The sequence below is a fragment of the Pan paniscus genome, chromosome 16 (genome assembly GCF_029289425.2).
Source record: "Pan paniscus chromosome 16, NHGRI_mPanPan1-v2.0_pri, whole genome shotgun sequence".
NCBI classification, from domain to species: domain Eukaryota; kingdom Metazoa; phylum Chordata; class Mammalia; order Primates; family Hominidae; genus Pan; species Pan paniscus.
In genome coordinates this window covers 23,438,491-23,464,935 of record NC_073265.2, presented here as the reverse complement: position 1 = coordinate 23,464,935, position 26,445 = coordinate 23,438,491, and the positions used below count along the sequence as shown (strand labels likewise).

At 48.5% G+C, this 26,445-nt stretch overlaps 2 protein-coding genes across 10 annotated transcripts in view; one reads left to right on the top strand and one right to left on the bottom strand.

The window, feature by feature from the left end:
* The window catches only part of LOC134728421 (golgin subfamily A member 8B-like), a 58,553-nt gene extending 49,517 nt beyond the window's left edge, over positions 1 to 9,036 (top strand). For 7 of the 9 annotated variants that reach the window (XM_063597060.1, XM_063597057.1, XM_063597061.1 and 4 more), the window contains 15 exons: positions 147 to 266; positions 1,355 to 1,471; positions 2,320 to 2,358; positions 2,624 to 2,671; positions 2,760 to 2,844; positions 2,940 to 3,049; positions 4,058 to 4,144; positions 4,252 to 4,359; positions 4,570 to 4,657; positions 5,046 to 5,302; positions 5,570 to 5,713; positions 5,848 to 5,948; positions 6,031 to 6,131; positions 6,238 to 6,393; positions 6,481 to 9,036. In XM_063597060.1, coding sequence (XP_063453130.1) covers positions 147 to 266; positions 1,355 to 1,471; positions 2,320 to 2,358; positions 2,624 to 2,671; positions 2,760 to 2,844; positions 2,940 to 3,049; positions 4,058 to 4,144; positions 4,252 to 4,359; positions 4,570 to 4,657; positions 5,046 to 5,302; positions 5,570 to 5,713; positions 5,848 to 5,948; positions 6,031 to 6,131; positions 6,238 to 6,393; positions 6,481 to 6,683 — 1,764 coding nt within the window. In that variant the 3' untranslated portion in view covers positions 6,684 to 9,036. The remainder of the gene's footprint in view (positions 1 to 146; positions 267 to 1,354; positions 1,472 to 2,319; positions 2,359 to 2,623; positions 2,672 to 2,759; positions 2,845 to 2,939; positions 3,050 to 4,057; positions 4,145 to 4,251; positions 4,360 to 4,569; positions 4,658 to 5,045; positions 5,303 to 5,569; positions 5,714 to 5,847; positions 5,949 to 6,030; positions 6,132 to 6,237; positions 6,394 to 6,480) is intronic. The other 2 variants (XM_063597063.1, XM_063597064.1) reach the window with 2 other exon arrangements.
* A 4,336-nt stretch (positions 9,037 to 13,372) lies between these two features.
* On the bottom strand, positions 13,373 to 18,937 carry LOC134728415 (putative GED domain-containing protein DNM1P46). The gene is made up of 2 exons (XM_063596495.1): positions 18,000 to 18,937; positions 13,373 to 13,708 (listed from the first exon to the last, which is right to left on the bottom strand). Exons 1-2 carry the CDS (start codon positions 18,087 to 18,089, stop codon positions 13,373 to 13,375), a joined length of 426 nt encoding a protein of 141 aa, XP_063452565.1. The 5' UTR covers positions 18,090 to 18,937.
* Between the last annotated feature and the right edge of the window lie 7,508 nt (positions 18,938 to 26,445).

The following is a 26,445-nucleotide window of genomic DNA, read 5'->3' as shown; positions in this document are numbered from 1 at the left end:
GTCCCTAAATGATTGTGACACCTTATAGAGTTGTTGGTGTCATTAAATCAGATGGTATATAAGAGTATTTTATAAAAACTATAAAGGAGGATGTGGCTGTAGGGGTTGATAGTTCTCATGAGTATTACTGCTCTTCTTTCCCACAGTTCAAAGAATATTGGCAGAGAAACCACCCTGGTGTTCCAGCAGCAGCGAAGAGGAACAGGAAAGCAAATGGCAGTAGCCCTGAGAGGGCCGCTTCTGGTGGTTGCCATTCATCTGAGGCTGTGAGTCTTGCCTGGACAGGCTTCTGGGGACAGGGGGCCCAAGGGGCAGTAGAGGGCAATCGTTAAGATTGTGGATGGACTGTTGGGTACTGGTGAAGGATTCTGGATTTGGCCGGGCACGGTGGCTCACGCCTGTAATCCCAACACTTCGGGAGACCGAGGCAGGTGGATCACAAGGTCAGGAGATCGAGACCATGCAGGCAAACACGGTGAAATACTAAAAAATACCAAAAAAAAAGCCGGGCGTGGTGGCGGGCGCCTGTAGTCCCAGCTACTCCGGAGTCTGAGGGAGGAGAATGGTGTGAACCTAGGAGGCGGAGCTTGCAGTGAGCCAAGATCACGCCACTGCACTCCAGCCTGGAAGGCAGAGAGAGACTCCGTTTCAAAAAAGAAAAGAATTCTGGGTTTGAATCCTGCCTCTCTGTCTGCTAGGGATATGATTTAGGGCAAGTTGCTTGAGCTCTTTGGGCCTCTGTTTTCACGTCTGTATGATAGAGGTGGTATTGTTTGACTTGTATTTGTGAAGTTTAAATGAGATTTATAATTGTCAATTTTATGTTAATCCCTAGTACATGGCCTGCTGTCAACACCCAGGACACCCAGGATATGGTCTTTGCTGTTTGATTTTCCTCATCCCCAGTCTCAAGGGGAAGCCAGGACAATGAGAACAGCCACTTGCCATCAGGAGTCACTGAAGGGCCCCAGGGTGGGATGGTGGGGAGATGAGAACCACGAGAGAAGTTGGCACAAAGGAGTTATGGAACAAAGGGTCCAAGATAGGCAGAAAAGAAAATGGTGCCAGTTGATGGGGAAGAAAGGAAGTCGGAGGGCTCAGACACTGAGGGGGACAGAACGTCTCCATGTGCACTCTCATCTCTTGTAGTCAGCAACAGGTATCCACGGGGAGGGTCCTACATCATCTGCTACCCTGAAGGATCTGGAGGTAGGAGGCTCTGGGCGGAGGTGCAGTGACCCCGCAGGCCAGCCCTCCAACCTCCTCCCGCAGCGGAGACTGGGTGCCCCTCTGCCAGCTGAGACAGCCCACACACCCCAGCCCTAACGATCATTCTCTCTACCTCTCCCCCAAGTCCTCCTCCGCCTCCTCCTCTCTGCATGCGCCTCAGAGCCCGTGCCAAGAACAAGCAGCAGTCCTGGACTCGAGGTCCATAAAAATCAGTCGACTGAATGACACCATCAAATCTTTGGTAAGAGTCCAGTGGGGTCCCCTGATTCCACGCTGCCAATCCTGGGCTCCGGTTTCCCCTTGGGGCCCTGAAGAAAGGGGCTGGGGGGTCCCTGGTGCCCGGGACAAATAGGGAGCTTGGGTGCCCAGGCCTCACCTGGAGGGACCCCAGAGCATGCAGCATGGCTCTTCTTTTGCTGCCCTCTTTGCCGACTCTCTCCTCTCCACACACCCCTACTCGAGTCCTTGCTACACACGCCCTGGGGTTGTTGCCTCTTGGGGAAGTGCTGGCCTGACTGGTTGTCAGGGGCCCTGTATTTCTGCCATGACTCAGTCCCTAATTTGATCTTTGATTCTGGACAAGCCACCTCTCCTTTTTGGGCTCGTGTTTCCAGAGGAGGTAGTGAGTATCAAAGATCTCTGTTAGCTCTGAGAGTCTGAGATTTAAAGGCCCCCTAGAATGGAAAGCTCAGGGCCAAGGGCTCCTGTCTGTCCTTTTCCATCGTATATCGGCTGTGAAGAACCGTCCCTGGCCCATACATGCTCAGTAAACGTCTATTGAATGAATGCACTTTTCTAAATCACAAGCTGCCAGAAGGGGGAGCCTTTCTCAAACTCCCATCTCCAGAGGTTTATGTTACCGTCCTCTCAAGAGATTCCTGATTCAGACTTTGAGTTGTGAGGCTGTGGCTGAAAACCAACAAAGACCCAAATCCTCTGTCCTTGGGAGCTTGGGAACAGTTCCTGTTCCCATTGGGTCTGAGAACTTTGCCTTTAAAATCCATTCCTGGCCCCTGCCTGCCGCTTCCTGTCTGGGGAATAGAGTTGAGGGGGCCACCCTCCATCACCTTAATTTGACTCTCCCCACAGAAACAACAGAAGAAACAAGTGGAACATCAGCTGGAAGAAGTAACGTGATTTCTTTGTTTGCTGGCGACATGACTGCTGGGTTTGGGGGACACTCAGATGTAGAGGCCCCAGTCTCGTCTCACCCACTCCCAGCCTGGGGAAGGAGGCTCACCCCTCAGATTCCACCCCATCCCCACAGGGTCCCTGATAACTTGGTCCCATGGGTGGGCCTGTCCTGGGGCATTGGTGGCATTCTGGGGGCATATCTCTTGCTGTGCCTTCTCTGCCTCCCCCTGGTAAGAGCTCTGTCTTTCTCTTCCTATAGGAAAAGAAAGCAAACAATGAGAAACAGAAAGCTGAAAGGGAGCTAGAGGTGAGTGGAGGGTGTGCAGTTTCCTCCTGTCCTCCGGAGAATGTTTGTTTCCTTCTATTTCAGCACTTGCTTGGCTTTTCTCCCAAAGGGTCAAATCCAGAGATTGAACAGAGAGAAAAAGAAACTAAATACGGACCTGTATCACATGAAACATTCTCTCAGATACTTTGAAGGTGGGAATCTGGGCACCCTGTCATCCTTCAACCTGGCACTTTGACAGGTCTGTAGGGGGAGTCCTTTGAGCCCCATCTCAACTCTGTCATTACAGAAGAGTCCAAGGATCTGGCCGGCCGCCTGCAACGTTCATCGCAGCGTATAGGAGAGTTAGAGTGGTCTCTCTGTGCTGTCGCCGCCACACAGAAGAAGAAGCCGGATGGGGTGAGTCCAACCACCTGCCCTGTCCCCTGGGAGCCCGGCTTCGCAGATGGGGGAGTGAGCCTAAAGGTCCCTTCTGCAGCATGGAGTGTCCTGCCCAGAAGGCAGCATGGCCATTTCTCACTGCTTTTGTGTATGGTTGTTAGAGGCAGCCTGAGGCTGAGTCAGCTGCTGTGGGTGAGTTGGGCGCGGTGGGGAGCGAGCACTGGATGCAGAGCTTGGAGGCCAAGTGCCTGCCCTGCCCTTACCTGGCTGTGGTCTTGGCCAAGTCCTAGGTGGGGTGTGGGGTATTGGGTACTTGTACTGTGAAGGTACAGAAGGGTACCTGTAGTATGTTACCATTTCTGTAGAGAGAGGAAACGTGTGTGTGTGTGTGTGTGTGTGTGTGTGTGTGTGTACATACTATGATAATATACATAAAACATGTCTGCAAGTGTTCATAAACAACTCAGGAGAGAACAATAGGGTGGCTGGGAGATACTTCCTTTGATACCTTCCGAGTTTTGGACTATGTGAATGTATCATCTTTTCAAAAAGTGAACAAAAGATTAATTTTCCCCTTCCTAACTGTGCCCCCACCCCCAGCAGAAAAATGGGCTTAGAGAATCTGATAGACCTGGGTGTTCAAATCCTAGCTCTGCCTAAGTGATCTTAGGCAAGCACTTAACCTCAAATACTCCATGTTTTTTCATCTACCCAAGAGAGGTAATCATAGTAACTGTCTCCTCTGGTGGTTGCGAGGATTAAATGGGATTGCTAGCATGGTACCTGCTGAAGCACTCCATAAAGGTTCAAACAGTGGTAGTAATAACAATAGCAGTATTATCTGATCTCTCTCCTTGTCCCTTCCAACTTCACTGAGTTTTTTTCAAAACCAGACCACGGGCTTGGAAATGCCTTGATCTTTACTGGCCAAGTTGTATATTGAGCCTAGCCCTAGCCCTTTTAAGGGGCACTGTGTGGAATGGCCCAGGCTCCCCAGATTGAAACTTCTCACTCTTCACCATCCAGTTCTCGAGCTGCAGTAAAGCACTTCTCAAGCGGCAGTTAGAGCAGTCGATAAGGGAGCAGATACTGCTGAAAGGACACGTGACACAGGTGAGTTTTTGCAGAGGGAGGGATGTGGAAGGAAGATGACCCCAGGTGGCCAGGAGCAGGTGAGGACCAGTGACAGCCCTTCCTAACTTCTGTGCCCATTCTTGCAGTTGAAGGAGTCGCTTAAAGAAGTCCAGCTGGAGAGAGATCAATATGCTGAACAAATAAAAGGAGAGAGGGCCCAGTGGCAGCAGAGGATGAGGAAAATGTCGCAGGAGGTGAGATCTGACCCTTGAGCCTCCCGCCCCCACCCCCCAACAACTTAGATAGGTCACTGGATCTTTCTGGGCCTCTTTAAAATGGGAATAGTGCAGCCAGAGGTGGTCCTGGGTCTGGGCTTTGTGGAGGTGGGGGCAGAGAGGGAGATGGGAGCCTGTCCAGCCACCAGCCCCTCTCTCCAGGGCCCTTTCCCCCTGTGCTTTGGGCAGGTTTGCACATTGAAGGAGGAGAAGAAGCATGATACGCATCGGGTAGAGGAGCTGGAGAGGAGCTTGTCCAGACTCAAAAACCAGATGGGTAAGATGGGACTGGCATGACCTGGGAGCAGGACTGGCATCAGAGGGCTGTGGGGGTGGCTTAGAATGCCCCAGGAAGGTGGGTGGATGGCAGGGCTTTGAGGCAGAGGGAAAGAGGTCTGTGCCAGGAGACAAGTCTTGTCATCTCCCTGAGCCTCAGTGTCCCCATGAGCAAAGAGGGCCCGTCGTCAGCCACCCACAGTGCTCTCTATCTGAAAGTGGTTTGGAAGATTGGCTACCATCCGGGTGCGAGGAATCATTAGCAGTGAGGCCAAGTTTGGGAAGCCTGAGAGGAGCTGTGCACCAAGAGGAGGGTGTTTTGTTGTTTTTTCTGTTTTGATTTTTGTTTTGAGAATCCAGAGGCCCTTATGATCTGCTTCCTTTCTCAGCTGAGCCACTGCCCCCGGATGCCCCAGCAGTGTCCTCTGAGGTGGAGCTGCAAGACCTGAGGAAGGAGCTGGAGAGAGTGGCAGGAGAGCTCCAGGCTCAGGTGGAAAACAATCAGCGCATCAGTCTCCTGAACCGTGGGCAAAAGGAGAGGCTTCGCGAGCAGGAGGAGAGGCTTCAGGAGCAGCAGGAGAGGCTTCGGGAACAGGAGAAGAGGCTTCAGCAGCTGGCCGAGCCACAGAGCGACTTGAAGGAGCTGGTGGGTTGCCCCACCTGGGGAGCCTGCCCTCCTCCCTAGCCCTCCAGGCCTTTGTTTCCCCACCTGTAAAATGGGGCAGTGTAGCCCTCACATGAAATATTACTTCCAAAGGCACCTGTGAGCCAGAGCTTTGCTCTGGTGGCTGTGGGAGAGAGGAGAGTATTTTTCTAACTCGGCTCCACCCTTCCCAGTGCCATGGGAGGCAGACACCAAGTTCTGGGGTCTCCAGCTGCAGTGGGTGGCTGCTGATTGCTTCTCTCTGTCCAGAAGAGCGAGAACAAGAGCGCACTGCAGTTGGAGCAGCAAGTAAAGGAGCTGCAGGAGAAGCCGGGCCAGGTGACGGAGACGCTCACCTCGGCCGAGAAGGAGCCAGAGGCAGCAGTCCCAGCCTCAGGGACTGGGGGCGAGTCTGTGAGTGGGGAGACCCTCCGGGCCCTGCAGGAAGTCATGGAGAAGCTGGAGGGGAGTGAGTCCTAGCATGGGCCAAGAAGGGCAGGGCTGGGGCAGGTCGCCGCTGAGATGTGACCCCATTATTTTGGCTCCAGAGCGGCCTTATGGACGTCCTGGTGGAGAAGGCGGACCTGAGGGAGCATGTGGACAAACTGGAACTTGGATTCATCCAGTACCGGAGAGAGAGATGCCATCAGTGAGTGGGAGGCCAGGGCACGGCAGGGGGAGCTGCAGGGCTGTGGGAGGGGCCCCAGCGTCTGAGCCCTGTCCTCCCGCAGGAAAGTACATCGCCTTCTAACAGAGCCAGGGGACAGTGCCAAAGATGCGGCACCGCGAGGAGGCCATCATCAGGCTGGCCCAGGACGAGGAGGAGAGGAAGGTAGGGTGTGCAACATCCCTGTGGGGGTGGGGGTGGGGGTGTGGGTGGGGTGGGCATGAGGGTGGGCGCCAGCAGCGGCCTGACAGCTGAGCACCCGTCCCTTCAGGTGACGCTGCTGGAGCTGCAGGAGACGGTGTTGCGGCTTGTGGCAACTACAGCGAGGGGCACGGCAAATTCCTGGCCGCTGCCCGGAACCCTGCTGCTGAACCCAGTCCAGGAGCCCCAGCCCCCCAGGAGCTCGGGGCTGCCGACAAGCATGGTGGTGAGTAGAGCCCCCAGGCGGGGTGAGCAGGCAGGAGCGGGGGGGGGCTAGCACTCCACTCAGATCCCCGCCTCCCTCTCTCCAAAGATCTTTGTGAGGTGAGCCTCACCAACAGCGTGGAGCCTGCACAAGGAGAAGCCAGGGAGGGTTCTTCCCAGGACAAGCCTACTGCACAGCCAATCGTGCAGCTCCTTGGTGAGATGCAGGACCACCAGGAGCACCCAGGCTTGGGCAGCAACTGCTGTGTGCCATGCTTTTGCTGGGCTTGGCTGCCGAGAAGAAGGAGATAAACACCACCATCATCAAAGAGCTGCTCAAGAAATTTTTAAAAACGAAACAAAGTTGCGGGGTTAATCTCCTACACAATTCATTTACTTCATTTGAATGTTACAGCCACTCATGATTATTTGCGTTTCTAATTTATAGTTTAAGTTTATTTGTAAAAAGTTAAAAGAGAGTGGGTCTCTGTGGCTCTCACTGATGTTCACTCTGGCATCCTTTAGCATTTTTCTTTTTTAATTTCATAATTATAGGTCATTAGCATGCATATCGAGTTCGCCCTTATGTGGTGGGAGTTCAAACACACGAAGACCCACTCTTTGCCCAAAACTGTTCTCGCTGGTTTGGAATAGGCTCCCGTGCTTTTTTAATGTTATTGCAGCATGTATATTCACTACAGAATTCAGACAAAATTTGCCTATGTTCTGCTGTTGTTTGATCTAATCTTAATCACAGTGAGCTCTTCGTTAGCTCAATATGTAGTTTGCCCCCAAGTGTGCACTGTTTACTACTTTGTAATATGCCACTATGAGTACTGACATTTAGAGCTGTTTAAAGGCCGAGAACTGGAAACAGCCTTTCCTCCATTTTCTGTGTATTGGTGATGGGAGTGATAACCTCTTGGGGGAGCTTTCTAAATCTCACAGAAGAGGAAAGTGGCCTGCTCTGGCAGGTGTGTCCAGGATAGAGTGTGTTTCATCTGTTCCGGTGCCAAGAATGAGCACTGTACTGTGGCAGTTCCCTTTGGATTTGTATGTGCTCTGGGCTCATGAAGATATTGCATCGTGAGCTGCAGCAGTTGCACTCTTTTTCAGTGACCTAAAAAGGGCTTATTTCCGAGGAATGAAAAGCTGCCATCATTGGCTGTGGATGTGGAAAACCTTTCCTAGCTTAGAGCATTTGTATCTATAATACATTTTAAAGTCAGAGTTCGTGTTACCTGTTTTAATCACGACTACCTGTCCCAGTACACAAAAGGGCGCTGGTTGGCATTCTTCTTAATGTATTTAGTAAAGATCATAAGAAATCCTTTAAGAGTTTAAATGTCCCTGGAACAGGCATACAGGCTCTAGTCAAGAATGAATTAGAGTGAAGGAAAGCTGTGTGACACCTGGCATTCCTCTCTGTTCATGGAGCTTCTTTGAGGCTTAAGATCGATTTTACTATCTAGACCTCTCTGGCTAATACCTATTCTTCAGCCACCTCGGTTACTCTGACATAGGAATTTACTTCTTTTCCTTGAGTGGAAAACACTTTAGAAAATAATAACAAACATTATTACAAACTAATATATGTGAGAGTACTTAGTTGAAACAAAAAGGAATTTTAGTGGACAGTATTATATTATCTTTGAAAATCAAGGAGAAGTTTATGCAACTTAAAATGTTTACACACTGTGGTGCAATGTACTGTTTGAGAATGTCAATGTATTATCAGGAAACGTGTCTATACGATCGCAGAGTTTTATTTCCTCACAAACTTCTTTACGAAGAGTGAAATATGTTTTTGTACCTCTCAGTTTCAGTCAGGGACATATTTTGTGCAATATTTCTGTGATTGTGCCTATGCGTGATGAATGAATGCATTTCAGTCATACATTGCCTAAATCATAACTTGATGATGCTTGGGAAAGAATCAGCAGTTAAAACTTCATGAAGTTCTAATGTCTGTGTTCCAAAACACATCACATTATTAGGTTGTAGGGACATATGTATGTGTGCTCCCTGGGGTGGGGAGTTTTCTAGTTACTAGACCATCTCCATTTTTAGCACTTGGCATCCTCATGATCCTTTTATAAATATGAGATTAACAGGAGAGCAGCAATACGATTTTGCCAATGGAATAACAGATTTGCCGGCATTCACTGAAAGAGGGCAGATATTGGGTCCTTGTGACTTCAACTGACTCTTCTGAATTGTATGAACTTATCAATGTATTAGATAAACCCAGTTTCAGAATAATAAAGAAAAAATATTAGACCAAATAATGTGGCTAATTAACAGTGGTATGATTTCTAGCCCGTGGGTTTAAAACTGTATCCTAAAGAGTCATTTTAAAATAATATAAATATTAAAAAATGTAACTGCTATCTTTATGTTCTGAAATAAGTTAAAACATTTTAAAATATGAATACTGTAGTTTAAAAGAAAGAAATGGTGGGAAGGAAAAGTAGAGAAAGAAATGCCAATTCCAGTTCAAAGCTTTATTTGCCAAGTTTTCTTATAATGAATTTTACCATTGTATGGGTTCTTGTTAACAGAATGTGTAACAGAAATACTGAAAGACTTTTGCCTAAAGTGGCATTATTGACTGCTGATGTGATGCTACTGTAATGCGATAAATTATTAAATTGTTGCAAAGTGCTGTTTTTGCCTTAAAATTTTATTTTGCGCATCTTGAAAACTATAGTATTAAAGGTATTGATACTGTGCAAATACTGGGCATGCTTGGCATGAGATAATCTGTTTCATTTTCACAAAATTGTAGTATAACTATGCAAGTGTTTATTAAAAGAACACAAAATAAAAAAGGTATGGGATTAAAAAAGTTATGGGGTGAAAAAGTTATTGGATAAAAATGTAAAAATGTTGTGGCAAAAAAGTAGAAAAACGTTTTCTGAAAAGTTACCAAAAAAAAGTTATGAAAAAGAAGTTATGGCATTTAAAAAAGTCATGGGATAAAAATAAAAATTAAAAGCAGGCCCCTGTCAGCAAAGCCTGGAGAAGTGGGGCTGGAGTCTCCACCACCACCATGTCCCTACCACCCCTTCCCAGGCACCCCTTTACAATTAGGGTAGCAGGACAAGACCTCTGTCTAATGGGGAAAGACAAACAGACCCTTTGCCACCTTGACCAGGGCTGAGTCCCTAAATTTCTGGATGGTGATGATTGTTATTTAAGAGCCAGAGGCTGGCGGAGTTGGTTTGTTTGGAGGAGGCCTGATGCCCCCCATACTCTCACCATAGCAACTTTTCCCTCAGGGGGCTCCCTTCTTATTCAGAGAGGCAGGACAGTGGGGCTAACTGTGGACCAGGCGAGGGCACCGGCTGCTGGGGTGGCCCTCCTTCCCCGGTGTACATATTGTGTCTGTGAGGTTTTGTATATTCCAGAGGGTAGGGCCACCCCTGTATCATACCTAGCGGAGGTTGGAGCTGGCACATGGGGAGGAGGTTGTAATAATTATTTGTGGCTGGGAAACTTATTTATTGCTAGCATAAGACAGAGGAAGGAGGCGGGGATGGGGTCGTGGCTCCCTGGTGATGCGACTCCTGTTTATTTTGCTTTTTATTTTGGAATATATGGATTTAGCCATACTGCCCGGCCTGGTGTGTTCCCATTTCACTCACTGGGTCCTGGAGTTTGTGCCACCAAACGAGGAGCCCCAGAGTGTCTTGAGTATGTCCAACTAGGCTGTTAGGGACCTTCCAGGCGTGTTACCTGTATGCTGCCTAGTGGCGCCTGGGGGATTCCACGGGGACTGCCATGGCGCCTATGGGGCGCAGTCCAGCCCTGACAGCCAACAGGCTCAGAAGCCTGTTGTAGCGGTGGCCGGGAAGACAGGTACAAGCACCTAAGGGCACTGACTTCCACCCACCCCAGGCGTCTTCCCTTCCGTCCCCTTGCCTCCCTTCCCTGTCTGCACCTGGTGGCCTGTTCTCTCTGTCCCTCCAGAGTGCCGGCTGCCCGGCAGGCTCCCTTCAGGCTGAGTTCATGGCCCTGCCCCCTGGTGGCCAGAGCCGGCTTCACAGGACAAGAGCCAGCTAAGTTCCAGGGGCTTTCCAGGAAAAGTGTCCCTTGGAAAGGGTATGGCCTTTTCACCCCTCCAAACAGCACCCTAAAAATGGCTTGGCCTTTCCCCTCCCCTGAGCTCCACAGAGAACACAGCCAGCAGAGGACACACTTCCCCGTCATCCAGAAATGGGTTTGATTCTCAGCCAAGGGACAGCAGGACTGGTAGAGACTGTCAGGCCACACAGCTGCCTGCACAGCACTCCCATGCTTGGTGGGGGGGCGGGAGGGATGGCGGGGGCTGACTCTCCATAGGCCAGGCGTGACAGGGAGACTCACCGGAGGTCTTGCACTTTGGAGGGGCAATGTCAGGGGACAGCTTTCTCTTGTTGGGCCACAAGACTCCAAGAGGACAGCACGGTGACTGATTCCCAGCACTAGAGGCGAGGCCGTTGGTCACATGTAGGTGTAGGGATGTGTGTGTGTGTGTGTGTGTGTGTGTGTGTATGGGTATTTATAGATATTTATAGAACAATGCGAGGGCATGCCACAGAGGGGGGCACAAGTTTTCACAACGGTCACACCTGGATGTGTCAGCTCACCACTACAACAGACTAAATCACAGATGAAGGGGGCTGGCTTTGGGGCTGGGGGAGCCACTGCCAAGTCACAGAACAGCCGCCCAGGCAGGCTTGGAAAGGGAGGCCTCCGAGAAGAGAAGGGATCTGTTTAGAGGTTGAAGGGGGGCGTGGGGCTCTCAGGATGGGATGGACTTGCGTGACCCGATCGGCTGGCAGTTGGAGAGAAAGCAGAGAGAAAAGAGGAGAGACAAAAGGGAGCAGAGAGCTGGTGAGGCAAGTGCAGAGCACAGGTGTGCCACAGCAGCTGTGGGAGGGCCAGGGAGGGGAGGGCGCAGGTGCGGCTGTGGCAAGGTTCCTGGAAAAGAGGGGCTGGAAGGGAAAGGGGAGGAAGATGGAGGGAGGAGCCGGAGCTTCACAGGTAGTGCCTGGGGACTGTGGCGGCCCTCCCCACCCCACACGTGCTGGCCTCTTCCATTGCACCCAGGCAGTGTACCCACAGGTCAGACCAACGCTCGGCCCCTTTGGGCTTCCCTCTTCTCTGGTCACCAACCAACTTGTCTTCCAAGTCGTCTTCCAACCTGTCTTCCAACCAACTGGTCCAGGGCCACCTCTCACCTTGGGGAGCCCAATGTAACAGCCACCAGGCCTGACAGAAGGAACATTGCTCGAACAAGGATGATGAAGCTAAATGGGATGGATGGTTGGAGTGATCGCCAGAGCCCCCTCTGGGTGGTCAGGAAGCTCAGGACCCTCTGAAGGGACCCTGGGGGAGGCAGGGTGGGCAGGCAGCCGGATGCCACTGGCTATAAACTTACAAGTCTAAGAGGGGAGCCTCAGCTTGTTGGAGATTGCAGGTCCCATAGGTGAGGCTGGGTCCTTCCTCCCAGGGAAAGAAGAGGGAGACCATGGCAAGGGAGGTGGGTGGGCTTGCTGAGCAGAGCTCAGCTGGGCCAGCAGGCACTGTGCTCCCCTCGGCTGAATAGCAGGGCCAACCTCTAGGAGCAACAAGCCAAGGTGCGTGAGCCTGCTGGCTGGTGGTAGTGCTTCAGCGGGGCCCAGGGACCCTGCCTTCAGTCACATGCTAGCAGCTATGATGGTACCTGGGAGGGAGGGAAGGGGGCTGTGTGCCCCTACCTGACCTGTGAGGTGTGTTTTGGGTTGACCGTGTGTATGGGACTCTCGAGGTTTTATCCTAGATCACCACTGTTTTGCCGACAGATAGAGGAGGTGGGACCCTATCACCCCTGCTCTGCAGTGGATTTGGCTCTCAGCACTCCAAGGCATCCAGGCTGGGAGCTGGATGCCCCACCCTGGCAGCATGGCTCAGACAGCACAAAAGGCATGGCATTCCCAGGATGACATTCCTGGGCCTCTGGCCACCTCAGAGTACAGCCCCACACACAACCCCCTCCAAGCTCTCAGCCCTTACACCATAAACCACGAGCTCCCTGACGGTTCCAGAGACCACCCACATCTGCCAGTTTGGGCACGGAGCCTGTTCCAAGAGCCCCCAGGCTCAGCCATGGGGGCTGGGGAGCTTTGGGGCCATGGGGGCCAGCCCTGGTACCTGCGTCTGGCAAGGACGCTCTGCACCTGCAGCCAGGAGTTGTCCACGGGCCCCCACGTGCGTGCTGATGGTGGTTGTGTTGATGTCACTGATGATGCTGAGCACGTCCTTCAGCACGTGGTACATGCGCAGCATCTCATCTCGCCACTGTGCCTGCTCTGCCGACTCCTCCATCAGCGTGTTCTGGTTCCCATGCAAGTACAGGTTGGACGGCAACTCTGATCATATGAACTCCTTGGTCTGAGAGGGGGCAAAGAGGGAAGGAGGTTGGGACCTGATGCATGTGCTGGCCTGATGCCTGTGCTGGGACAGTGTGCTGGACTTGGAGCCCTGAGTACGGCTTTGCACGCGCGGCTTCTACACCGCTTAGACTCAAAGATCTGCCGCCCCACTGCCCTTTTCTCACTCAGATAGGGACACTGAGGTCCAGAGGAAAAGTCACCTGTCCAAGGTCACAGATCTGGGAGGGGACCCAGGACCTATCACGCCACCAGGACACCTGTCTACTCAGTTTTTTTAAATAAAATTTTTGGAGAGAGGATCTCGCTGTGTTGCTAGGCTGGAGTACAGTGTGTGAGATCACCGCTCACTGCAGCCTCAACCTCTTGGGCTCAAAGTGACCCTCAAATGTCAGCCTGTCGAGTAGCTAGGACTATAGGCACGTGCCATCACCAAGCCCAGCTATTTTTAAAATATTTGTGTAGAGATCAGGTCTCACTATGTTGCCAAGGCTGGTCTCGAACTCCTGGGCTCAAGCTATCCTCCTGCCTTGGCCACCCAAAGTGCTGGGATTACAGGCATGGGCCACTGTCCTCAGTACCACGTTATATTTCTATGAGACAGATCTGGTCTGGACCGTGCCTCCCTCCCTGGACCTGGTCCCATAGGGCTGGCCAGCATCTCCCCCTGGCCAACATGGCCAACCTGCATCCCCAATGCCACAGGAGCCCCCTGCTCCCATGAGGCGGTGCATGCCTGTTGTTGATCACGACGTGCATGATGGTCTTGGGCGTGACACCAACCATGAGGTCCCACACGGTCTTGTTGACGATGGCCGCGTAGGAGTCCACCAGGTTCTGCGTGGTTTCCATTTGCTGCTCCAGCTGTGGGTCCCTGGAGTGCATGAAGCTGTCAGAGCCATTCTCCTCGGCCTTGCTGTCCTGTCATGGAGAACACAAGGGCATCAGGGTGGCCAGTCCATGCAGCCAGGCTCCAGGAATCCCTAGGATCTCAGCCCCTCCAAGGTGTACCTGGAACATTGAGGCACAGAGAAAAGCAACTGGCCTGAATACGCACCCAGCTCCCCACATGGCTCTAGACGGTTTCAGGCCTCTGCCTCTCAGGACCCCAGACTCCCCTGATTCAGTCTCGTCTAAGTTCTGACTCTAGTGCCCAGAATTTGCCTCAAGTTACCAATCCAGAAATTGGAAAAGAACATCTCCAGCTCCCTTGCTTGGAGACCTGGCCAGAGCTTGTGCCAGGCTGCAGACGCCTGGCAGGAGGCAAGAAAAGGGCATACTCACTTTCCCCTTGTCCTGGGAGGCCCATGCACCAACACTGCCACCGCCGCCGCCACCAGGGAACATGGCAAAGGAGACACACACAGAGAGGAAAACGGGAAGCGTTGAGTGAACCTGGGACACTGCACCCCAACTTTAATGTGTTGTGGAATTCAGTTAGCTCATATTTTGTTGAGGATTTTTGCATCAATATTCATCAGTGATATTGGCCTGTAGTTTTCTTTTTTGGATGTATCTTTGGTTTTGGTATCAGGGTGATACTAGCCTTGTAGAAAGAGTTTGGAAGTATTCCCTCCTTCTCTGTTTTTGGAATCGTTTGGGTAAGGTGGGTATTAGTTCTTCTTTACATGTTTGCTAGAATTCAGCAGTGAATCATCAGGTCCCAGGCTTTTCTTTGCTGGGAGATTTTTACTACCACTTTCATCCCATTATTTGTTATTGGTCTGTTCAAGTTTTGGCTTTCATCAAGGTTCAATCTGGGTAGTTTGGTTGTGTCTGGAAATTTATCCATTTTTAATAGGTTTTCCTATTTCTTTGCCTATAGTTGCTGATAATAGCCACTAGTGATCCTTTGAGGTTTGGTTTGTTTGTGTGTTTTTTGAGGTGGAGTCTCGCTCTGTCTCCCAGGCTGGAGTGCAGTGGCGTGATCTTGGCTCACTGCAAGCTCTGCCTCCGGGGTTCACGCCATTCTCCTGCCTCAGCCTCCTGAGTAGCTGGGACTATAAGCATCTGCCACCACGCCCGGTTAATTTTTGTTGTTTTTAGTAGAGACGGGATTTCACTGTGTTAGCCAGGATGGTCTCGATCTCCTGCCCTCATAATCCACCTGTCTCAGCCTCCCAAAGTGCTGCGATTACAGGCGTGAGCCACCGCGCCTGGCCTGAGTTTCTGTAGTATCAGTTGTCATGTTTCCTTTTGTTTGTCAAGGTTGTGTGTCTTTTCAAAAACCCAACTTTTAAAAAAATTATTTTATATTACTTTATTTTATTTTATTTTGTTTGCAGACAGAGTCTTGCTCTGTCACCCAGGCTGGAGTGCAGTCGTGCAATCTCAGCTCACTGCAACCTCTGCCTCCCAGGTTCAAAGGATTCTCCTACCTCAGCCTCCTGAGTAGCTGGAATTACAGGCATGCTACACCATGCCCGGCTAAGTTTTGTATTTTTAGTAGAGACATCATTTCACCATGTTAATCAGGCTGGTCTTCAACTCCTGACCTCCTGAACTGCCCATCTCGGCCCCGCAAAGTGCTGGGATTATGGGTGCGAGACATCGCACCCGGCCCACAGTTTGTTGTTAAATTTTACTTATTTCCTTTTTTTTTTTTTTTCTTTAGAGACGGTCTCATTCTGTTGCCCAGGCTGGAGTGCAGTGGTGCAACCATGGCTCACTGTTACCTTGAACACCTAAACTCAAGAGATCCTCCCACCTCAGCCTCATGAGTAGCTAGGAGCCTGCACCACCACACCCGGCTAATTTTTCTAGTTTCTGTAGAGACAGGGTTTTGCTGTGTTGTCCAGGCTGGTCTTGCATTCCTGGCCTCAAGCAATCCTCCTGCCTCAGCCTCCCAAAGTGCTCAGATTACAGGCATGAGCCACCATGCCCGGCCTATATATACATTTCCTTTTCCAAGTTATATAAAGTATGCTGTATGCATCCTTCTGGAATTTGTTTTTTTCCCTTAATAGTATATTGTTCAGATTCTTATTGTTGCTTATAGCTGGCTTTTATTCTTTTGACTGCTTGTGACATCACCAGAAGATAGAGATCCTGGAGATCTCTTAAGAACTGCTGTTGGGCCGGGCGCAGTGACTCACGCCTGTAATCCCAGCACTTTGGGAGGCCGAGGCGGGTGGATCACGAGGTCAGGAGGTCGAGACCATCCTGGCTAACACAGTGAAACCCCGTCTCTAATAAAAAAATAAGAAAAAATTAGCCACGCATGGCGGCGGGCACCTGTAGTCCCAGCTACTCGGGAGGTTGAGGCAAGAGAATGGGGTGAACCCAGGTGGCAGAGCTTGCAATGAGCCAAGATCGTGCCACTGCACTCTAGCCTGGGCGGACCCTGTCTCAAAAAAAAAAAAGGAACTGCTGCCTGCTGCTGGGAGCATACACTGGTATGACCACCTTGGAAAACAGTTTGGCTCCATCTCATAAGGTTGAATATTCACACTCCTCCCCGCCCAGCAACTCTACTCTACATCCAAGACAAATTCTTGCCTATATAAAACAGGGGATGTGGACGAGGCATGCAGCTCTGTTCAAAATAGCAAAAACTTATTGCCCATCAACTGGAGAGTAGCTGACCAAATTGTGCTTTTTCTTCCCTTTGATTTTCTGTAGTCTTACGATGCAAGTGGCTTTCCCATGGCTAGCTTGGGGAGGGGGATACTGTTGGCAATCGAGTCTGGGGTGGCAGTCCTGCTTAGCCCTAGGGCAATCGGTGCTGCCCAAAACAAGAGTAAACAGAACAAGTTACCCAGTCGAGCCAATGCCTTGGGTCCCTGGAGGTACAGACTTGTACCTGTAGGAAATAGGCATCATACACATCAGTCTTTTCAAATGCTTTTGTCACCAGGCTGAGTCCAAAGGACATCCTCTCCCAAAACATTACAAAGTTTACTGGGGCTACCATTTATCGAGCATTTATCACGTGCCTGAGCATGTACTAGTGTACCAATTGCATGCATTATTTTATTTATTTATTTATTTATTTACTTATTCATTTCTTTGAGATAGGGTCTCTTTCTGTTGCCTGGGCTGGAGTGCAGTGGTGCGATCACGGCTCACTGCAGCCTCAAACTCCTGGGCTCAGTTGGTCTCACCTCAGCCTCCCGAGTAGCTGGGACTACAGGCATAAGCCACCAAGTCCAGCTAATTTTTAAATAAACATCTTTAAATAAACATTTTAAATAAATGAGGTTTGGCTTTGTTGCCCAGGCTAGTCTTGAACTCCCGGCTTCAAGCCAGCCTCCTCCTTCCGCCTTATTGTTGCATTTAATCTTCACCATCACCCTATAAGAGTGCCTGGGGGTAGGTGCTCCACACAGTAACAACGTAGCAACCTCCACTCATAGGTGACAGCGAGATTCAGTTTAGTCAAACAGCTTCTCAAAGGTCACACAGTTGGAGGGTGGCTGGGCCAAGATGAAGACCTAGGACTCTAAAGCTGGTGCACCAGTAAATGAGAAAAATCTCTGGGGGTTCAGGATAGCTTCCTCCCAAGAAATCTTTCTCCAAAGGTTCTAAAAACAATGACAGATCCATCTTTCATAAAGCAAACAAAACTAGCAGCCCCTTCATTTTGGGGGTGGGTGTTGGGGGAGGATAAAGGTTAGCTAAGCTCCAGGGCATCCCATTTTAATCCTACATATTTATAAGGCAACTGCCAGCACAGCACCCCAAACCTAAAGAACCCTGCACAGCTGTCTCTGTGGGGCATGGTGTGTCCATGGGTGTAAAGATTTTCCAGTGTGTGCTTACAGGCCAGTGGCATCATCCTCAGTCACAGGTTAAAGGGCAGCTAGGGCTGGCCTGCTGGGCACCACCGTGAGAATCTGCTGAGCTTTCCAACTAGTTTACCTGTAGTTTGCAGTGACAGACGCCCTGAAAAGAAGGGGTGTGGGTGGGAAGAGTTGTGATTTGAGGTCCCCTGATCCGGGCACGATCTCTTTTCCCAGTCTCAGGAATCAGGGGACTCCATCTGTAAACACAGGCTCAAGCTATGTCCCCCAGCACCCTCTTTCAACCAGGCGCTACCCTCTGCTTCTCTTCCATAGACAGCCCAGAGCTGCCAGCATTCCCTTAGGATCTGTGCCCTCAGGCCTGGCTTAATGTTTTCCTCTCCAAAGAGCCATCTGTAGGGCCAGAGCCCGGCAAAGCCTAACTCATTACGGGATGTCAGTTCCTTTGCCTGACTTTCAGTGATTCCTACCTTAACCTGGGGTTTTATGTTTCTCGTCTCAACGCTAACATTTCTCATTCCTCCACGAGTTGAATTGCTCACTCCAGCCAACTGAAGCATGCTTTTCTTGACAGTTAGCTTGAGGCACACGGTTGGTGCTTAAAAAAAAAAAAAAAGCATTATGTCAATTTCATTGATCAACAAAAGTGATGGCTCCACTGCAAAGTTGATAGTGCCTGGGCCTCTGAGTTCAAGAGCCCTCTAGACAAAGGGCTCTGAGCTGAAACGGGAGCATGCACACATATGCCTCCCTCTTGGTCTGATGAGATAATTTGGATACTTGGTTGTTATCCTTGAGCATTTTCCTGCCTCATTAGTGCACGTGTAGCCAACACAATAATAATCATAGCTAATAACGGCTAAGGCTGAGGACTTTCCTTAGCCAGGTAGTCGCTTTAAAAACTTGAAAGTTTTCACTAGACTCTCATTGAATCATTTCTCTTTTTCAGATCAAGAAACTGAGACTTACTATCACATTCGGGATGAAGTTAAAACAAAAAAAGAAACTGGGGCTTAAAGCTGTCAAGTATTTCACAGCCAGCAAGTGGCTACGTTGGAACTTGAACCCAGGCAGTCTAGCCCTGGGATCCAGTGTTGACTACGCAAAACTAAAGTGTACACGTTTTCAACTACAGTTTAAGTGGGTGACATATTTTTCACTATATTTTATGTAGGTGACTTTCAGTTTGGGGGTATTCTACTTACACAATCTATTGAGCTGGATATTAACTGAGAACAAAAAGAAACTAATGAACTCCGAAAAACAAAACATGGGCAACATGATGTCACCGCAAAAGACAAATCAGCACAGAGCCTTCTTGGGACTGTATTTTGCTGACCGTCCACGAACGAGTTAATCATCTGCCTGAACTCAGCAGTGCTCTGTTCCCTTGGGACACACACACACACACACACACACACACACACACACACACACACACACACACGAGAGAGAGAGAGAGAGAGAGAGAGAGAGAGAGAGAGAGAGAGAGTGTGTGTTAGTGGCTGTGCCGCCCTGAGCTTCCAGTCGGCGAGTGTGAGGAAGGAACCAGATGGGTCGGGCAGAAAGGTGCTGGGTCAAGGGAGGAGGGGGCAGCCGGGAGCGCGCGCACGCTCTGGACTCGTGCACCCGCCGAAACTGGTGCGCGCAGGGCCCGCCTGGTTGAGGGGTGAGGGGTGAGGGTGACGGGGGCAGGGTAGGGGCAGCCCTTTCCCAGGCGGTAGTGGGGGCGGTGGTTATGTTGCCCTTTGAAGCTGCGGCTTGACAGGAGCCGCGCCTCCTGTGGGTGGAGTCGGTTACAAAGGGAGCAGCCCCCCAGGCCGCCACACAGCTCCCGCCAAGGCCTCCGTGCCCCTTGCCATTTTCCAGCCGCGCTCCCACAAGGGTCCAGGCGGCAGGCAGAGGCAGAGTCGCGAAAGCTCGGCTGGGCGGCCCCGCTGGGTAGTCGCGGCCGTGACAGCGGCTCCGGACAGGCTCCCCTTCCGCGCCCCTCCCGCCGTAGATGAGTGGAAGATGTCCGTGTCAGGGTTCAAGGCCAAAGTGAAGTTTCTGGGTCTATCTTCCACAAGAACCAGGAGCCGCAGCCCTCGCTCACGCTCCACTGCAACATGACTGTGAGGCGCCCGGCGGCGGCCTCGCGGGGCAGGGCGAGGGCAGAGAGGGGGCGCCCGGAGTCCCAGGACAAAGGGGAGCCTTCCCCAGAGAGGCCCCAGTTCCCCGCCCCTTTCTCCCACAACTGGCCCGGCCCCGGCCCGGGACTGCCGGAGGCTTGGATGGGAGGAGAGGGAGGGCGCGTCTCTCCGACTCCTCGCGTGGCGTAGGCTTGGGGGCTGTTGGCCCCTCTAGGCCCCCGTCGCCGCGCCCCGAGGTGGGAGCCCGCGACTGCCGGAGCCTTCTTGGGACCCATGGTCGCCCTCAGTCGGCCAGCCTGCTCCGGAGACCGCGACAGGGCGGTGCAGGGCGGCTCCGGCGTTTTTTGAGCCCAGGCGGGGAAGGGGAAAGACCTTTAAGATTTTCGGTATTTTGGCTGGGCGCAGTGGCTCACGCCTGTAATCCCTTTGGGAGGCAGAGGCGGGCGGATCACCTGAGGTCAGGAGTTAGAGACCAGCCTGGCCAACATGGTGAAACTCCGTCTCTACTAAAATATACAAAACTTATCCAGGCGTGTTGGCAGGAGATTTAATCGCCGCTACTTGGGAGGCAGAGGCAGGAGAATCGTTTGAACCCGGGAGGCGGAGGTTGCAGTGAGCTGAGATCCAGCCGTTGCACTCAAACCTGGGGGATAAGAGGGAGACTTCTCTCAAAAAAAAAAAAAAATTCTTCTTTCTTTTGAGGGAGTCTCACTCTGTCACCCAGGCTGGAGTGCAGTGGCGCGATCTCGGCTCATTGCAGCCTATCTCTCTTGACAGTCCACTGGTTAAAGCGATTCTGCTGCCTCAGCCTCCCGAGTAGCTGTGATTACAGGCGCCCGCCACCACGCCTGGCTAACTTGTGTTTTTAGTAGAGACGGGGTTTCACCGTGTTGGCCAGGCTGGTCTCAAACTCCTGACCTCAAATGACCCACCTCTGCCTCCCAAAGTGCTGGGATTCCAGGTGTGAACCACCGCGCCAGGACCCAAGGCCCTTAAGTTTTAACGCCTCATTCTTCAGTCAGGTTTTCCTTGCTCCCGCGTGTTCAGCCAATTGGTTTCAAGTTTGTGTTGAAGGAGAAACTAACAATGAAAACGGAGTCGTTGATGGAAGAAAAGTTGGAATGCAGCCTCTGGTGCTGTTTGAGTGATCCCTCTCCCCAGGGGCTGGCTGCGCACTGCTGTGTTCTGGAAAGGCGCATTGTATGGTAGATGCCGCAGGTAAGAGTCCTGTACAGGTGCTCTGCCCGCTTTTCCTTTCAGGCTTCTGTATCAGCTGTTTTTCCCTTGTAGAATGTGTCCCTGACCTGTGCCCCTGACCTCCACCCCTTAACCCTACCCAATACATCTTTACATGTCTGACCATCAAGGCTCTTCTGGGTCATATTGAGTTCATGCTGATATTTTCCCTTCCTCCCCTCTTCAGTCCTTACTATTTTTGTTTTGGTCATGTTATGCTATATTCTGTAGGCCTTTAAGAAATTCTTTTATGGTGGCAGGGGAGAATATTTTGTAATTATGCTTTGTGCTTTTTCTCTTCCACTCAATAAGTGCTTGGTAAATATTTGTTTTATTGAGTATATGACCCTATTCTAGCTATATTGTGCTTGAACAAAAATCTTAACTGCCCTGTAAGTTAACTGCTAAGAATTTGTCAAAAGTGCAGAGATGACATCCAGAACTTGTCATGGATAGTGCAAAAGGTCTCTAAGGGCTTGATGGAGGTCTGTAAATTGACTTCATGTGAAAGAGTGTAAGAAGCGAAAATGTGAAGCATGACTGGAGAGCTGGAGAGATAAAGCAAGGGTCTCTTTCTCCAGATCCTTTGTAACAGTGTTATGTGACCTCTTCTTGAAGATCATTCTGAAAGATAATGCCAACTTGGAACCTAAGAAATCACCCAGTGGGTTTCTGCATGTTAGGTGCTTCAAATCCTCATCAGCACCTTTGTTTTCTCTGCCTCTGTTTGCTTACAACGATGTTCTCAGTAGCTGTAATTGCTGTCTTTGAATACTTTGAATAGCATTTTTTTTTAGATCACAGGGGTATATGTGCATTTTTATTTCACGAAGTGTTAGAATTTTTACTCTGCTTTTGTGGGCTCTGCGTTAGCTACTTGGTTGTTTAGTTGTAAAATGATTAGCAGGGAAAACTGTGTGTGTGTCTGTGTCTGTGTGTGTGTGTGTGTGTGTGTGTGTGTGTGTATTTTAAGGTTCTCTTGTTGTCAGAGCACTTAGAATTTTATTTTATATGGTAATTCTGTCAGTTTACTTTATTCTCCAGCCCACATTTATTGAACAGCAAAGTATGAAAGTAATGTGTCCCATAACCAGCCTTCAGAGGAATTACAACTGCTGTATGTCTGAACTTCGAATTACAACTGCTGTATGTCTGAACTTCGAATTACAACTGCTGTATGTCTGAACTTTATTTTCTTTTCCTTTTTTTTTTTTTTTTTTTTTTTTTTTTGAGTTGGAGTCTCACTCTGTCACCCAGGCTGGAGTGCAGTGGTGTGATCTCGTCACACTGCAACCTCCGCCACTCCGGTTCAAGTGATTCTCCTGCCTCAGCCTCCTGAGTAGCTGGGATTATAGACACCTGCCACACCACCCGGCTAATTTTTGCAGTTTTAGTAGAAACAGGTTTCACCATCTTGGCCAGGCTGATCTCGAACTCCTGACCTCGTGATCCACCTGCCTCAGCCTCCTAAAGTGCTGGGATTACAGGCATGAGCCACCATGCCTGGCTGAACGTTCAAGAAAAAGTTTGTGCATCAATTTTTTAAAAATTGTGATGTCAAAAGATAGCTGTGTCCTACATTTGGAAAGATGCAAAAACTGAACATTCTGGCAGGTAGTTTTGCTTGCTGGTGCTTGAGATAGAGCCATACATTGATCTCAGTGGATTTATGGAGAAAAATAGATAGAGAAAGTTATCTCTAAATAAGACAAAAAAAATCCTTTTCTTAAGCAGTGACAGGTAAAGAGGTTGTCTTGGTTAACCTTGAAATGTGTTGCCCTTGATTAAGACAGTTTTATGGTGGGGATGGTAGTGGTGATAAACTCGTTTGAAATTTGTCCACTTATAGTAACCTTTGTGGTAGCTGTCACAGACAACTTCATCCTCACAGGCCTTAAAATTACTATAAAATTAATAGAATAGAGGAGAAACAAAGGACCTGAATAATTAGATGCTTAGATAATGGTAATGTGTTTTCATAACCGGTGAAAAAGAGCAGTGTTAGAAGCCTTTAAACATTCTATGTAAGGAACACTGCCTGAATTTATATTGCAATTTTTGAGCACCATTCATTGTTTAAAAACTGGTATATTGTAGGTCATATTTTAAAGACAAATAGAAAACTTTTTTCCAGATGGATATAAAGCTTAACCTTAACAAAATTACAAAATTTAAAGCATATGATTGAAAAATATTAATGCATAGGTTTAAATATTGGTCGTCATTTTAGATGTCTTTCAAAATAGATTGTCTCTTAAACTGAACAAACTTTGAACATGTTGTAGCATTTGTGCTGAAGGTTAAGTTTCCTGAGGTGGTGGATATTTTATAATATGGATAACAAAGCCTTATTTTAAGAAATTTAGAAAATTTTTAGGCAAAACTAGAAAATGTTACCGATAATTCTCCCACTCAGAAGGTACCACTATCAGAATTTTGTATTTTTCCAGTCATCTGCTCATCTCTTTTCTCCTGTGCTTGTATATGTTCCCTCTCCCTTGAAAAATCAGATTTTTTTGTAATCTGCTTTTTCACTCAACAATATTGTAGATCCACATCATAACTTACTCCTCTACAGTGGCTTCAGTTATTGTGTGTTTTCTGTTGGATGACTATACCATCTAGTCCATCATGTTTCCTGGTACTAAATACATAGGGGTGTGTGTGTGTGTGTATTTTTTTCTACCTTAACTAATGCTTTAGACATCATTAGGTAGAGCTAAATCCTTGAAACCTTCCAAGTGGTGGCTTTCAGTTCTCATTGCTGAATTGGTTTCTAGAGATGGAACAAATTATATTGTATGGAAACTTTTTTTTTTTTTTGAGATGAAGTCTTGCTCTTGTCACTCAGGCTGGAGTGCAATGGCATGATCTTGGCTCACTGCAACCTCTGCCTCCTGGGTTCAAGCAATTCTCCTGCCTCAGCCTCCCAAGTAGCTGGGATTACACGTGCCTGCCACCATGCCTGGCTAATTTTTGTATTTTTAGTAGAGACGGGGTTTCACCATGTTGGCCAGGCTGGTCTCAAACTCCTGACGTCAGGTGATCCACCCGCCTCGGCCTCCCAAAGTGCTGGGATTACAGGCATGAGCCACCATGCCTGGCCATTTTTTCTTCTAGGTACCAGCTTTTATTTATCAGTTTGGTAAAAATGTTAGAAAGTGTGCAATAAAATGGGCATTCTCACAGTTGTGGCACAAAGTAGAATTATCTTTGACATTCTAGGAAGCAGTTTGGCTTTGTAGAAACTTGCCTAACCTCTCCCCTTTGAGGCAAGATGAATTCTGACTATCCCAAGGTGGCCAACCTTGTCCCTGTGATTCCAGATCTCCCAGAAAAAGAGGTCTAGTCTCAGAGAAAACCCAGATTTTCTTGGCTTAGCCCACCTTGACAGCTAATCACTGGAAATGGGGTGGGCTGGTAGAGTCCTTTGGTCAGATTTTGTGTCAAGACAGGGAGGTGGAAAGATGGGAGGGAGGTAGCAAAACTGGCCTGAATGGAACTCTGTAAGTTAAAATGGCAAAGGGATGTTCCTTCCAAGGAAGAAATTCTAGGGAAGGCAGGAAAGTGGAGGGGAAGGCAGCAGTTCTCAAAGTTTTGGAATCAGGACTCCTTTACATTCTTAAAAATATATTGAGGGCCCAAGGAGCTTTGGTTTATGTAGGTTATATCTACTGGTATTTATCATTAGAAATTAAATCAGAAATATTTAAACTATTCTTTAAAAGCTCACCACGTATTGTTATAAATGTTTTTATGAAAAATTTTCTAAACCCAAAGTAGCACAATCTTATATTTTTTGCAAATTTCCTTGATGTCTGGTATGTCATTTTCATCTGCATTCAATTTATTGTGTGATATTTCCTTGAAGAAATGTGAACAATGTCCAATCTCATACAGATAGCCATTTTAGATCATTGTGGATATTTATATATTTATATATATATATAAATTTTCTTTTTTGAGATGGGGTCTTGCTCTGTCGCCCAGACTGGAATGCAGTGGTGTGATCACAGCTCACTGCAGCCTCAGTCTCTGGGGACTTAGGTGATCCTCCCACCTCAGCCTCCAGAGTAGTTGGGACTACAGGTGTGTATCACCACACCTGGCTAATTTTTTGTTTTGTTTTTTTTTTTTGTAGGGACAGGATTTTGCCATGTTGCCTAGGCTTCTTTTTTGATACTCCATCAAAACTTGGTTTTTCTTGAACTTTGGATCTTTTACCCTTGCATGATATTATAACATCATGCATTGATCATTTAGAAAATAATGGTTCACCGAGATCTTCTACATGTTGATACATTTGATTATACAGTATCAAAATACATTCATCAATATCACTATCAATCTCAGCAGAATACTTTTGGAAAGCAATGGTGGATATATTTTCTAAAATTCTAATTTTTTATTCAGAAGCTTTACTTTTATTATTAGCAGTTTTATTATTGAATTTTATTATGGCCTGTCTGTTGTTTTTCTTGAAATGACAGAACCTCATTTTTTGAGAAAATGTCTCCCAAAAACCCCAGTTGAAATAACATTGTTTGTCAGTACTCCTTTCAAGTAAAAATGATATTCCATTAAAGTGGTTAATTCACTTCAAGACTTAGTCACATGAGGGTTTTTTCTCAGGCAGTCTGTAGGAATGCTCATGTGTGCTTCCAATTTCATCACTTGAAATATTAAGAAGACATATTCAAGGATTAAGATGTAGTAAAATTTTCACTGCTTCATCATAGACATTCTTTTTATTTTTGAGACGGGACCTTGTTCTGTCACCCAGGCCAGAGTGCAGTAGCATGATCACAGCTCACTGTAGCCTCAACCTTCTGGGCTCAATCCTCCTGTCTCAGCCTTCCAAGTAGCAGGGACTACAGGCATGCAACCACCATGTCCAGCTAAATTTTGTATTTTTTGTAGAGATGGGGTTTAACCATGTTGGCCAGGCTGGTCTCAAATTCCTGACCTCTGGTGATCCTCCCACCTCAGCCTCCCAAAGTGCTGGGATTACAGGCGTGAGACACTGCCCAACCTGCCCTTCTTTTTCAAACCTTTCCTGTGCATAGTGAAGAATACCATGATTACTAGTAGTTTGGTGTTACTGCCTTTATTTGTGCTAAACTGCCAGCATTTTTACCCACTATTGTATTTGCACCCTTACACCAAATGTCACCATGTTAGTATTCCTGTTAAAATAGTTTGGACCTGGGTGTCTGAGGGCCCCACTGTGGGAACCATTGAAATAGGTACTTAAACTTACTATATATCATATCTTTTCATCTACAAGATTTTTTAAATAATAATTTCATTTAATTTTTTCTGTAATTTTTTAAAGATGGTTTTGAGGAGTTTCAGTTCAAAGCAACACATATTTTATTTTGCTTAAGCTGAAGTTTACTAGACAAATACTGACCTAATAGAATGAGGACCTAAATCTAGTTGCAGTTTCTCTAGGAAAAAAAAAACAAAAACCCAAAAGTAAAAATGTAAAAATGGTCCATATGGTGTAGTCCCAATGTATGCTGAAGAATTTGAAGAGGAAAATGCA

Bases quoted from the DNA above. Each gene is read 5' to 3' on its own strand.
- LOC134728415 (XM_063596495.1), bottom strand. From the start codon at position 18,089: ATGCTTCAGTTGGCTGGAGTGAGCAATTCAACTCGTGGAGGAATGAGA. The intron at 13,709-17,999 runs GTAGGAATCACT...TCTCCATGACAG, and splicing joins ACATAAAACCCCAGGTTAAG to GACAGCAAGGCCGAGGAGAA.